Below are 13,089 nucleotides of genomic sequence, written 5' to 3'. Positions count from 1 at the left end.
GTGAAACACGGGAGAACATCGGTTGTTTTTCCTCGTCATTGAAGTCAGACATTGACTTCCTGATCCTGTCAGTGATAAATACGGATCGCTGTTCGAGTATTCTATTTTCATAATTTTATATTTATAGTAAAGACAAAATTTGTTCCGCCGACTGAAAATGTATTTCTGGTGAAAATAAACTGAAAATGTCATTCTTAGCTAATGTCAACGTTCTCCAGCATTTCGCACAAAAATCCACAGTCATTACATGCGCTTAACTATGCTAAAATTTAATATTGATGCATAGGTAAGTGTTGCATCGCTTAAAGACAAAGGACGATTGCGGAAACATTGCTGCATGCATCAATCAATTCTGCAATTGATTGTGCAGAATTGGCTAACTATCACATTATGTCAAATTATTTTATGTGGACATTTGATTTCAGAAGCAACAGTAAATTCGTCTTACAAGGAAAAGTAATTTTTGTCGGTTCCATAATTGCGTTCAACAGAAATCATGATAACGATTACACACCGTTTCCTTTCTCGTACGTGATTTATTTTGAATAGTTTTTACTCTGACATTTTAACAATAGATTGATACATTTAACATTGCGTTACATTCCTATAATAACATATACAATTTATATGCTTAAAATTTATGAAGTTCCTCAATGTACATATTTCATTAGTGTTTATAGGTAGGTGTCCACTCGATCGTACGGAGTGGAAGCATGAGAAATACATTTTACATACATAGCCAGTTTGTCAACGTAGCACAGACACATACATACCTTCTCTCATATTTATTTAGTAATTTTTTTCTGAACAATTGCAGTTTGCAATTTCATTTTCATAGGATATGACATTCTGTCATGTTAATGAAACCTATCATGACATTTATTCTTACATCTTTCTATCTGTCTGAACTTAACAATGCACTCGCATTTATGTTAGACAAACTGTACAAACGTCTCGAGAAAAATATTGAAACCGACAGAACGTTCTTAAGCGCCTTACCCTTAATTACCTCGCGTCACTGTCTGTTATGGCAGTACAAGTAAAACTGTATGGTAATAATTATTGTTAACGGGAAGTATCGATCAATTAAATAACCACGGTCCGCGCGCGTATGATCGCGGCCGCTTATTTTGGTACACAGACGTCAGCATTCTTTGATATTCAAGTATCAATAAAATCAACGTGGAATACTGAAAACACGCGGTCTCATTTGTTCAAGTATTTGCAAATATAAACCTTAAACAAATGAAGCATTCTTCGTAGCGAGAAACGTACAAAACCGACTCGTCCATTTCTATACTTAAAGTTATCTGACTGAACAACGCCATGGTTAAAGTATAATAGTATATCCCTCCTATTTGTCGTAAATGAAATATTGAATATTTCTTGATTATCAAAACGTCAGTGACATATTTTTCGCTAGTAAAAAAATTGACGTAATGTTATCGCTAAATAAATATTAATTGTAAATCCATAGAATTGAAGCCATTTGAGTCTTCGTATACTGAACGTTAAAGGGACAACGCATGAGTTTAAGTCTACAATATTCAAAAACTGTGTTCTGACCGTGTTCTCTTTTCAAAAAGATACAGCGTACGAGTTCCTCCGAAAAAGACACCTAAAGATTGCCTTGTTAGCAAACTGTTGCATGAGTTGTCCCTTGTAGCTTCTTTTTCGAAAGAAGAAGTCTGAGATACATTGATAGTCGCAGTAAGCAATCAATTGATGATCAAACGATGTCTCCTCTTTCGAAATCTAAAATATAATATCCATGATCAATGCAATTCAGTAATTTCTTTAAGAAAAAAATCGGTGATTGATCCACAACAGATTCTGAATACATTTGGTACGATAATGCCGTGAAGCTTATCAATTCGCTTTTCGTGTTCGAATAACGGAAGTTCAGTAACAGTAAATTTGATTGCAGCTGCCTACGTTTCAGTGTCATTTTGATTACATTACGATCTAATAACTTCTTGTTTACAGTATACTAATGCTGTGTAAGGCCTGTACAGACACAGTTACAGTGTAATATCTTCTACAAACAATTTTCTCTTATGTTTACAGCAAAAGCTTCAATTTCATAGAATGGACCTCGATTGAAAATATATGTATTTTTATAGCTTTGACTATTGGTGAAACGAGTGTCCAAATGAACAAAACGACGTGTATCTAGCAGAAAATAGTCGATCCATTGAATTCGAATGATTCTTTTTAACTACTTGGCTTAGCTTCGCTAATTAGGCTGAACAGAGGTGTGTACAACTTAATTGAATGGTCTCTGGATTCGTTAATTTAGTAGTGGCTGCGTTATACCGTATCTCATCTAATAATACACTCAGAAAATCACATAAACACGATACTTACTGCTAACGACGGGTCGAGATCGTCTCGATCACGTCAATGTTTTTTTCTTTCAGTATAAAAATCAAGGGCATCATTTATCAGATATCTTCTCTTTGAAAAAGGCATCTATGTATGTCGTTTGTACAAAAAACAAGTGAAAATAGTCCGTTCGATTTTTTTATCTTTTCTTTCTTTTCGATTGCAAATACACTTGGTGAAGATTGTATTATTATTTTTTTTTGTTGCTTTTTATATAATTGTTGAATAAATCGAATTAGATATTGATCTCGGATTATAAAATTACACTACTTATAGTTAACGTACTGCTAGAAAATATTCTATGTAATACTACTGCATAGTAGTGTATACGTAATATATTATTAATATTACTATGTTGATATTATATATACAATGATAGTACACAGTAGCATCACATAGGCGTATTGATAAGAGTATGTATTCTGTTAGTTATACCTACTCTTTAGAATTTTTCTACGGTATTTGTTTATTTGTTCATTATGCTCCATCGATTATTTCTGACCTGACTTTCGACAATTTTGATGTTACTAAAAAGCCCAAGTTACCTATTCATTAAGTAAAATCTTTAGAGTTCAATTTAAGAAAGACAACAAAAAGTCATTGCTTCGGTACTAGTAATCATCAACAAAACCTCGTGAAATATTTATTGATTACACGTTCCTAGAATTATTCAGATACACGTTTGTTAAAAAGCTCGTTTAATATAAAAACTTATGAAAATTTTACATAGCCTCACAGGAAGTTACTTACATATCAATATGTAGTATTTAACAATTTCAAAAATTATTAAAATACGTTTAGTGTATATAGACTTTATAGACTATATACATATATTGATATAGCACCCAGTAGAATTGAATAACACATGGATAAAATACTTTTGCATAAACTAATACTCATATTAGTTTACGATCTTTTCTTTCCCTTTCATAATTGAACAAAAATGTTGCGCTATGTCGACAATGGCATTGAGAAATTTTAGCAAGTAACATTTTCTTCCCTTACTCACACAAAATAGAACAGAGCAGGATACAAAAAGTCAAGAAAACATTTTACTACTTCAAACGCCCCATCTGTTATCGTTATGATTATACATGGAAAAGAAAGAAAATGAAAATTTGAATATTACAATAAACGCACAATGAACAAATCTAACGTTTCTTATGTACAACATTAACATTAATACCCACGAAACGGATGTAAGAAAAAAATAATGTTAAAACAAAACCTCTCCTATACAGCTCCAGGAACTTAGTTCTGTTCAGTTATCGATATTTTTGATTATTCACAGTAAAATTTGTTACACCAACATTCATAGTAGCGTCAGAGAAATGTTTACCCATGGATAGGATATCTTAAAGTGTTTTTTTTTCTTAAAATGCGGATATTACCTGCTCGTATTTAAAAAAGAAAATAGGTGGGTAAAGTCGACCTTAAACTATGCAGCAAGCTCCTTGTGTAGAAAAGTTTCAATATCCACCCGACATATAGGACAGCGTTTGTTAGTACGCAACCACTGATCGACGCAGTCTATGTGAAATAAATGCATGCATGGAAGCCTCCTGCGCAAAAGAGATGCAAAATATATTTATAGAGATTTTGTAGCCGTGTAAATAACTTACAGTAACATACACAAGATATTTCAAGACTGACAATACTGCTCAGTAATTACTATATAGGATGTTTTCCTTGACATTGTTTCCATTATGAATAATAAGTGAGATATTGAAGGTATTATAAAACTAAGTTTGCACACAATACCTTCGTCAATCTGATCATATCATCAAATCTGAAATATCTTGTAACTGTATAAAAAATATTTTGTACCTGACACATTCGCAGTCTTCAAATTCGGACAAACATATAGTACATTTTTCAAGAGCACTTTCACCGTTTTCAACTTTCTTAACCTGCAGAAAAGAATAAGTAAACATAATTAATGAAATAGTAACACAATAATTGATATACGAAGTGCTCCAAAATAAGAACTTCAAAGACCACTGTACAAGCAGTATCTCAACGTTATTCGTCTTGGAAGACTTGTGTTACGTTAAATAATTCATTACCCGTTTGTACTTGTGGGGGAATGTATTCCTTTCAATAGACTCCTGTGTTGCTCCGAAATTAGTATGACCCAAGTGTCGTATGTAATCTTCAAGACTCTGTGAAGGTGGCACGGATGATATCCAAGGTGACAATGCTGATAACCCTTCCTACATATTCGAATATACGTCTGAATTAATGATTATGTCATATATGGTGAATTTTCTAAAAAACTAGCTTCAATTCACAAGATTTCCATATATAGAAATTTTGAGAGCATCCATACCCATTCACAGTATAGAAACCCTCTAGCCTAATTCATAAAATTTATTACCATGTTTTTCTATACCTCAAACCTCGTTGGCCATAGGCGCGGTTCATGACCCCTACTGGTAACAATGATATCATGCTGGAATATTTCGCGTCTCTGATGGGCACGATCAGCATTAGACAACGGATGAAGAGGTGGCATTATTTCATGTCGTCTTGGTTCTACTACAACGAATTCCTAAAATGGAAAATTCAATGCCTTTACAAGTGAACCAAATTCGGTATGTATTGCAGCTTCCTTGAGGAATAATCAAAAGTACCATTGCTCGTAGCAAAGGACAAGTTGGGCGAGCTCCTGGATCATGATAACGTCGTGGAGGCGGTGGTGAATAATATGGGTAATAATGTCGAGGAGGTGGGACCATTGGAAGATAATGTTCTCGAAATGCCATATTTTCCGACCCGTTACAACGATTGTTCGAAGGATTGGCATTTCCGCTGTTAAATCTATGTTGCAGGTAGTCCGGTTCACGCATATGCCGGCCACATGGCATAGTATTCCTGGAAATCATTGCAAGAATTATTACATAATAGAAACTGTTGAATTTGTATCGTTATACTAACGGGTGATGCGATGAAGATGGTGCATAAAAATGTCGCCTGCGTAACTCTTGTATGTCCTGTTGAATCCTCCATAATTTTTCTTGCCGAGGATGCATACGTGACCTTTGTATTCCACCAATACCAGCTGCAGCAAATATATTTGAATTAAATATATACACGATCATGTTTGATTTTACTGAACAGAAATAATGTATCTTACGTGGTATTTGACTATGTATTACAGGTAAAACTGGCGGACCGTGCCTACAATAGAAGTTATTCTCGCTGAAAAAATTATGAAGTATGTTAAATGAGAAAATATCCGATAGATGTATGTTGTGTGTAGTTGTAATACTATTTCACATACTTATGTACATAATCTGCTGGTCGTGGATTTACGACGGGATTTGTCGATGTAGATGGAGCATGTTCTTCATCGGATTCCACGGTTAAATCAACGACAGTTACTGGACGATTATTCTCTTCATTATTTTGTACAGAATTCTGCTAAACAATTATAATTTTCGTTGAATATTAATGTAGAATATAAAATACAAAGCAGGCTTGGACACATTTTATTTGGAATAATATAATATATTATTCACATATGTATATTTTTTAAATATATTATTTGAATAATGCCCAAGTCTGATTGAAACTAATAGGCTTAGTCTTGTTTCCTTACTTTACTATTGTGATTTACTGTTCCAAGAACTAAAACTGAACCATCTTCATCGTCACTACTAGAGGACCAATCCAATTGTAAGTCTGGTGCTGATGGTGCATCATCATTACCTAATCAATGAAACATAATTGTGATACACATCACATTTTGTTTTTCATTAAAAGTAATTGTATGAAGAGATGATTTTACTTATTGGACAAGTAGAATATTGTTGAGGATTAATTGTGTTTGGCAAAATCTGGTGGTAATATGTATTGGCTTCATTGGCACTATCATTTTCAATGTTTTGCGGAACTCGATTCAAAATATTTCCGATATTTGTTGTTGATCTAATTGTGCTGGTGAAATATGACATACACATAACACAAAATAGCAATAATTAATTAAAACACAATTCACCTGTATTAATATTTCATACCTATTAGGAACACCATCCGAGAGTCTAGATGGGCCAGCTATACTTAAACTATCAGCTTGTTGATCACTTATTGACTTATGAATCTCACTCGTAGACTTTGATGGAAGTCGCTGATGCCAATATCTTTTACAGTAATCTCCACAAGCTCCTCCATATATGTTTCTGAACTGTTGTCTATGAGATTCCTGATGCTTTGTGCTTCTTTCGTGCCTGTGTTGGCTTATATCATAATTTATATGGTCAGGATTAATAGGAGTTACTTCAGATTCTTCTATATCACTTTCTGCAAATAAAGGTTCAAAATCCATTTCAGTTCCTGTAATGAACAAAAATCATTGGTAAGTATTGCTATACAGTGTTTCATTTTAATATACTCCATTTTTTACCTACTCCAATTTACCTGTACTAAATCTTGGCTGAGGAGATGGATCGACTGTAGATGTAAATGCTGTATCAAATATATCAGCTAAAGAAGTGGAATTTCCTTCCATTGATTGAGTTGCAGATTCCCCATGATACAAACTACTCTGCTCTTCTGCTTTAGTCTTACACCAAACTTTTTCGGAGCCTGCACTTTCTTCCATCCTATTTTAAATGGTTAATTACTTAATATTCATCTTTAAACAAATGTAAATTGTTAAATTATGTTTTTAATGCTGCAATTAGCAAACAAATTTATTTGAACATAAATTTTCATTTAATTACCTGATTATGATGCAATGAGCAAACAAAGATATCTAAACACGAATTTTCATTGAATCACCTGATTCTGATAGGAAGAAATATGCGGACAATTGATGGACGAGTAATTATAATAATATAATATAGCAACAAACAAATTAAAATAAGAAAATGTTATACATATACAAATTGGAGCAGGACAAAAATCTAAAAGAATATGCCCTAAATACATACAATGTACATATATATCAATACGTACATATCACGTAACGTATAATAATATATACAAAAATTCTTTTTATCACGCGAGTCAAATAATTGCAATCACAAATCCTACGAAAATGAGCATTTCTTCACAAGTATGACCGTAACGTCTGACATTTCATGAAAATTTTGCTGCTGCATTTGCAAATATTCGATGCAATATTTAAATTAAGGGTTAAGAAAGTGCAAGTACTTACATACCTTGCAATTCCTTCGATGGTTTCGTAAAACGATAAAGCTCTCCTCACCACGTCATTTTTCTCGAGATATTTATTTTCTATACATCACTGTCATTATGTAGCACTATCTATGCACGTCAATATTAGCTAAATAACTGTTTCACTTGAAATTTTCACGAACATTTAATCTATATAAAAATTTCGATTAAATACTTCTATCAGTAATAACAATAAAATCGGAGAAGAATTTACGTAGACTTTCTTTCGGTAATCTACATTTGGCAACTATGATACCATCAATCGTAACTTGCATTAACTACGCTCAATTTTGGGCAGTCTCCGTTGATTATGTAGTGTGCTACCTTTCCGAGACAGATAACAATCGTTACGTTAGTTCCCAAATATTTCACTAACAGTGCAATACTTTTGTTTTTTTAAAATTCGTTGCATTTCCTTCCTCGCACAATTTTTTCAATTATTACGCTGTACACATTCATTTAAAAGCTAACAACTTTCTGAATGAGGCTACGATACATTGTATGTACATTTTTGTATATTGTACATGTATGATAAAGTTTATAGGAGAAAAGTTAATTTCCCTATGTTTCTACCAATAGCTTGGTTGTAAAACTAGTATTCAATTACAATAAATAACGACAGAAACAACTATGCATTTTATTTGCTGTAATTTAAACATTTGTAATTTAAATTTAAACAACGATGATTTTGTTAGCACATAACGCATCGTTCAAGTAACAGTGCCAGAGTTCTAACTAACCATCGATCACTAACAGAATTTGATAATTGATGAATTGAAAATAAATATTAAACTAAATTTTCATTATCATGGAAAATCGCTTGATAAATTTATTTCCATATATTGTCAGAAGTTACCCGATACTCGTTATTTTACTGTGATTTATAAGATTACCATGTTAGTAATCATCTTTTAAGATGAAGTTATTGAAAAGATATAAAATACAAAAGTGTAGTCTAGCTGTAGGGATTTTTTTTATAATTTATCAAGCTGTTGTTTATCTATGAAAAATCTCTTCATTGAAAATCGGATCGGAAGAACACGTTCACATTTTGACCGACCAATCAGTTTCAGGCTCAATGTTCCTGTCACTTGACAAGTTCGTAACGAATTCGTGGAAGCAGATGTACATGCGATAACTGCACTTTGCCCGTGTATTTTCTATCGGACTAAGCCTTCTCGTTAGTCCACAGAAGTTAGTCCTCTTAATGGTGGTCCTCCAGTAATTTAATATTGGTTGTTAAGAATTTTTAACCGATTTATCAATTAAAATCATGGCTGTGGCTGTCAGAACATTTCCGAAATTCACAGGTAAGATACAGACGATTTTCTGAGTATCTTACGATCTCAAGATTACGCCCTGTTAGATTTTGAAATCTTTAAGTACTATTCTGTGAAAATACTTTGAGACTTTACGCCTGTACACGTGATTTCTGTCGTTATTTCAGAAACTAAAAATATACCTGATATCCCGCGTTCACGTTCATATACCATTATGTAAGGACACGTATAATTATTTGTAATTCAATCTTCATAGGGAAACATGCCTTTCAATTGATTGGCTTGTCAATGTGAATTCGTTCCAATTTAAAAGTTAATGAATAATGGTACGGTTTTCTTTCGAAATCTTGTCCTTCCTAAACTGTTGTATTGAAGTAAAAATTTGATTTTATATCCTTTACTTATTCAATCCTTTACTATGTATATTATTCAGGTTCACCTTGTGAATACTACCTTTTGTTTCTACATCATACACAATGATTTATACATACATTTCTGTAACAATTACCTTTTGCATCTGTCATATGAAATGTCATACCAATCAATTAGGCATCATTGGATGATGTTGTATATTCAATGAACCTTGACCCAAAAGAAAAGTCATTTGATATTGCCACTATAAATAACATCTGGCTTAAACAATACTCATACGAAATATGTCTCTGTCATAAAATGATATGTCTTCAATGCCCATTAATGCGTACTTCAATGAAACTTCCTTACTTTATAATATGATGTATATATTTTTTTATGATAAACGATTGTTTATATTTTAGTCAGAAATTGTGGGAATTTGCTACGGAATCAAGTAAGATTTAATTACACAGAAACTAGACAAAATTTAAAAATTGATAGCAATACCAAAGTTATATGTCAAGGATTCACTGGGAAACAAGGAACATTTCATTGTCAACAGGCTATTGATTATGGTACCAAAATAGTAGGAGGTGTTAATCCTAAAAAAGCTGGTCAAGAGCACCTTGGAAAGCCAGTCTTTAAATCTGTAAAAGAGGTTTGTAAACAATACTCTTCAATAGATCTTTGCCTATATCAATTTTTATTTTTGAATTATCCTTCTGTCCTGTATGATATAGTTATTATGGATTTAATTTTTTAGGCTAAAGAAGGAACTGGTGCTACAGCAACTGTCATTTATGTACCTCCACCAGCTGCAGCAGCAGCTATCATGGAGGCCATTGATGCTGAAATGCCCCTCATTGTATGTATCACAGAAGGTATTCCACAACATGATATGGTCAAAGTGAAAAGGCGTCTTTTAGAGCAAAGCAAGTCACGTCTTATTGGACCAAATTGTCCTGGAATAATAGCTCCTGAACAGGTATAAATATTTGCATTTTCTAGTTTACTTGTATACATATGTAATTAGTTAATTAACTGTATTCTATCATTTGTTCTTATAGTGTAAAATAGGTATCATGCCAGGGCATATACATCAAAAAGGAAAAGTTGGTATTGTGTCAAGATCTGGAACTTTGACATATGAAGCTGTGAATCAGACAACCCTTGTAAGTAAATAATATTTCAATGAAAATGTTAATGGAACATGATATACTAATAAAGAAAATTATTATTTTAAGGCTGGTCTTGGACAAACACTCTGTGTTGGAATTGGTGGAGATCCATTTAATGGAACTGACTTTATTGATTGTTTAGATGTATTTCTTAGAGACCCAAATTGTGATGGTATCATAATGATTGGTGAAATTGGTGGAAGTGCAGAGGAGAAAGCAGCAGAATATCTCATTGAAAAGAATACTGTTGGTTGCTGTTCTGAATTATTGGTATCCAAATCCTGACCTGTACCAATAATCCATTGATCCTTTGTTAATCCTAGAACTACCAAAAATCCTACCAAATTCTTGGAAATGAAAAGTATGAAAATATTAACATGGGTGCAAACACGTTAATTATTTTGTTATTTCAGGGTGATAAAGTTAAACCAGTTGTATCATTCATTGCTGGTATTACTGCTCCACCTGGACGAAGAATGGGACATGCTGGGGCAATTATTTCGGGAGGAAAAGGTGGTGCGCAAGATAAAATAGATGCACTAGAAAAGGTACCTTTATCATTCATTATACCATCCGAATATTCTTTTTATCTTCTATATTATAATTATCTTCGGGGTCTCGAATCTATTCTTAAGGAATTACATTAAACACACGAGATATTTTTTCTTTGTAATATTTACTATAATCAAAAAAATTTCTTTACAGGCTGGTGTAATAGTAACAAGGAGTCCTGCACAAATGGGAAATGAACTCTTAAAAGAAATGACGCGTCTCGGTTTGGTCTGTAATTAAAAAACACATGCTACTATAAACATATGTAGTTTGCCTCATGTGCATGTATCTTCATAAAATAAATTGAAAGTACGAATAATTCGTCGATAATATAAAAAACGAAACCAAATATTGCAGTAAAGCATGCAAAGTTGGTAATTTCGAAACAACTGTTCGTTGTTGATAAAAAAATGCCAAGTTATTTTATTCCTGAAGATCAAATTTACAGGAAGACTCACAAACATTTTTTTAAAGAACTGAATTTATTTTAACACTGTACAGTGTTTATAAAATATTTGTATCGATGTAGCTTTTATTTTAACAGCTGCAAATGTCCAGAGATAATATAGAAACGAATATTTAAGGAAATGTTAACTGCCATTATTCTGTCACTATTTTCCTTGTCCTAAAATTATAAATTTTTCTATGCTGTTATGCCATAATTTTATGGAATGGTTATTTAAGTAATAAAATCTTACTACTGTAAATTATATCGAAGCTATACTTGTTGTAATTAATAATAGAAACAGTAATACTATGTACTCGTATTGTAAGTCATGTTTAAAAATTGAAATACATCAAATTATATTAATTGTTCAATTAATGTTTTTGTTTTTAACAAATAAAATATGTGATCAAATTTAATAATACAATTTGCATATCTTAAACATTATTTCTTATTTGGAAAACCCATTATTTGATTTATAAATCCAGCAATACATTCACTTTTGTTATTAACATAAGGTCTTAATTGAATAAAATCCATAGTTTGGATAACATTCAATAAAGTTTCACAAGAGCCATAATATAAATGTTTATCCAAATGAAGTTGCTCTGCTAACTCTAGCTGATGATTATGCATCAGACTATTATTTGCAACTACGATCAGATTCTTTTTATTTTCAAGAGCATCTAGAATGCTTCCTGCCCCTGCATGACTTATGATAAGATCTGCATTTTTCACATACTCCAGTATGTTTGGATTTAAATTAAAATATTCAATTTTAATAAAACCATTACGTGGTGTACAATCTGGTTCAAGGGTAGACTTGCCAATTTGCAAAATTAGCTCATTGTACCCTTTCAAGGATAATGCCTAAAATAAGAATATAGATACAGGATGGGACATATAAATGGAAACACCTATGCATTTTCATTGCTTGTATATCTACTATGATTGTTAAGAAAAAATGTGCATAACAAAACTTTCTTATTAGCAGCCTTTTAGCTAATTTAATTACATTGTAAATTTGATCCTTATGCATCTCCATACATATTCAGGCTGTCTCACACAAGTGGGACATTATATGCTCAGCAGTCTTCTTGAAGGGCAATTAAAAGTGACTTCAGAATCCCACTTTTCAGATGCACAAACTTAATAAACTTAATTGCAGAATATACATCATTTAATTTATATAAAATTTTATTCACTTCAACCAGTTTTAGAGATACAGCTTATTCCAGATGTGTGAGACACACTGTATGAACAAAATATACATATTTTACGTCACATCTAAAAGAGATCATCTGTATACTAAATATATTAAAGTATAGGAAATCGAGAAATGACAAAATCCGTAGTTATGCATTTTCATTATACTGTTACATATTAAAAATAAAATTAAGAAAAAAATGTTTCATATATGCTTTACCTTTAAAATGTCTGCACTAAGTACTATTTTAATTAATTCGTCAAATGTGGTTGTACCAACAGTAACAAATATTTTTTTTGTTGATACTGTCATTTTAAATAAAGAGTAACATAGTAAACCTTATCGTTAATTATGATAATAACACTTTGAGTTTACGTTACAAAATGTTTGGTTAAAAAAACAGTACACATTGAATAGAGAAATGGGGCCTACTCCTGCACACTTCCAGGACATAGCTAGATCCATTAGTAAGAATCGATATAGAAATTTTCGTTGCTCTGATTGACT

The 13,089-nt window shown here is 32.2% G+C and overlaps 3 protein-coding genes across 7 annotated transcripts; 1 reads left to right on the top strand and 2 right to left on the bottom strand.

Annotated features, from left to right (window-relative positions):
* Positions 1-516: 516 nt before the first annotated feature.
* Positions 517-8,032, bottom strand: LOC117220694 (uncharacterized). 4 transcript variants are annotated; one of them, XM_033470910.2, is made up of 13 exons: positions 7,547-8,032; positions 6,805-6,989; positions 6,405-6,720; positions 6,176-6,324; positions 5,987-6,096; positions 5,669-5,808; positions 5,522-5,586; positions 5,323-5,446; positions 5,019-5,259; positions 4,778-4,936; positions 4,452-4,598; positions 4,213-4,295; positions 517-3,947 (listed from the first exon to the last, which is right to left on the bottom strand). In XM_033470910.2, coding segments are annotated over exons 1-13 (1,845 nt in total). In that variant the 5' UTR covers positions 7,549-8,032; the 3' UTR covers positions 517-3,823. The 4 variants fall into 4 exon arrangements, with proteins under 4 accessions (XP_033326801.1, XP_033326803.1, XP_033326802.1 ...); XM_033470912.2 differs by having other exon boundaries at positions 5,669-5,805; XM_033470911.2 differs by having other exon boundaries at positions 7,551-8,032.
* A 616-nt stretch (positions 8,033-8,648) lies between these two features.
* On the top strand, positions 8,649-11,249 carry Scsalpha1 (Succinyl-coenzyme A synthetase alpha subunit 1). Its single transcript, XM_033470726.2, has 7 exons — positions 8,649-8,876; positions 9,623-9,858; positions 9,964-10,185; positions 10,268-10,372; positions 10,445-10,624; positions 10,792-10,926; positions 11,084-11,249. The coding sequence occupies exons 1-7, from the start codon at positions 8,840-8,842 to the stop codon at positions 11,168-11,170; spliced, it is 1,002 nt and encodes a 333-aa protein (XP_033326617.1). The 5' UTR covers positions 8,649-8,839; the 3' UTR covers positions 11,171-11,249.
* Positions 11,250-11,808: 559 nt separating this feature from the next.
* On the bottom strand, positions 11,809-13,044 carry Alg13 (Alg13 UDP-N-acetylglucosaminyltransferase subunit). 2 transcript variants are annotated; one of them, XM_076518746.1, is made up of 3 exons: positions 12,802-13,005; positions 12,391-12,627; positions 11,809-12,245 (listed from the first exon to the last, which is right to left on the bottom strand). In XM_076518746.1, the coding sequence occupies exons 2-3, from the start codon at positions 12,418-12,420 to the stop codon at positions 11,820-11,822; spliced, it is 456 nt and encodes a 151-aa protein (XP_076374861.1). In that variant the 5' UTR covers positions 12,421-12,627; positions 12,802-13,005; the 3' UTR covers positions 11,809-11,819. The 2 variants fall into 2 exon arrangements, with proteins under 2 accessions (XP_076374861.1, XP_076374860.1); XM_076518745.1 differs by lacking the exon at positions 12,391-12,627 and having other exon boundaries at positions 12,802-13,044.
* Positions 13,045-13,089: the final 45 nt, after the last annotated feature.

Source organism: Megalopta genalis, chromosome 2 (genome assembly GCF_051020955.1).
Source record: "Megalopta genalis isolate 19385.01 chromosome 2, iyMegGena1_principal, whole genome shotgun sequence".
Lineage (NCBI taxonomy): Eukaryota > Metazoa > Arthropoda > Insecta > Hymenoptera > Halictidae > Megalopta > Megalopta genalis.
The sequence above is the reverse complement of the archived record's forward strand: the minus strand, read 5'-3'. Positions and strand labels throughout refer to the sequence as shown.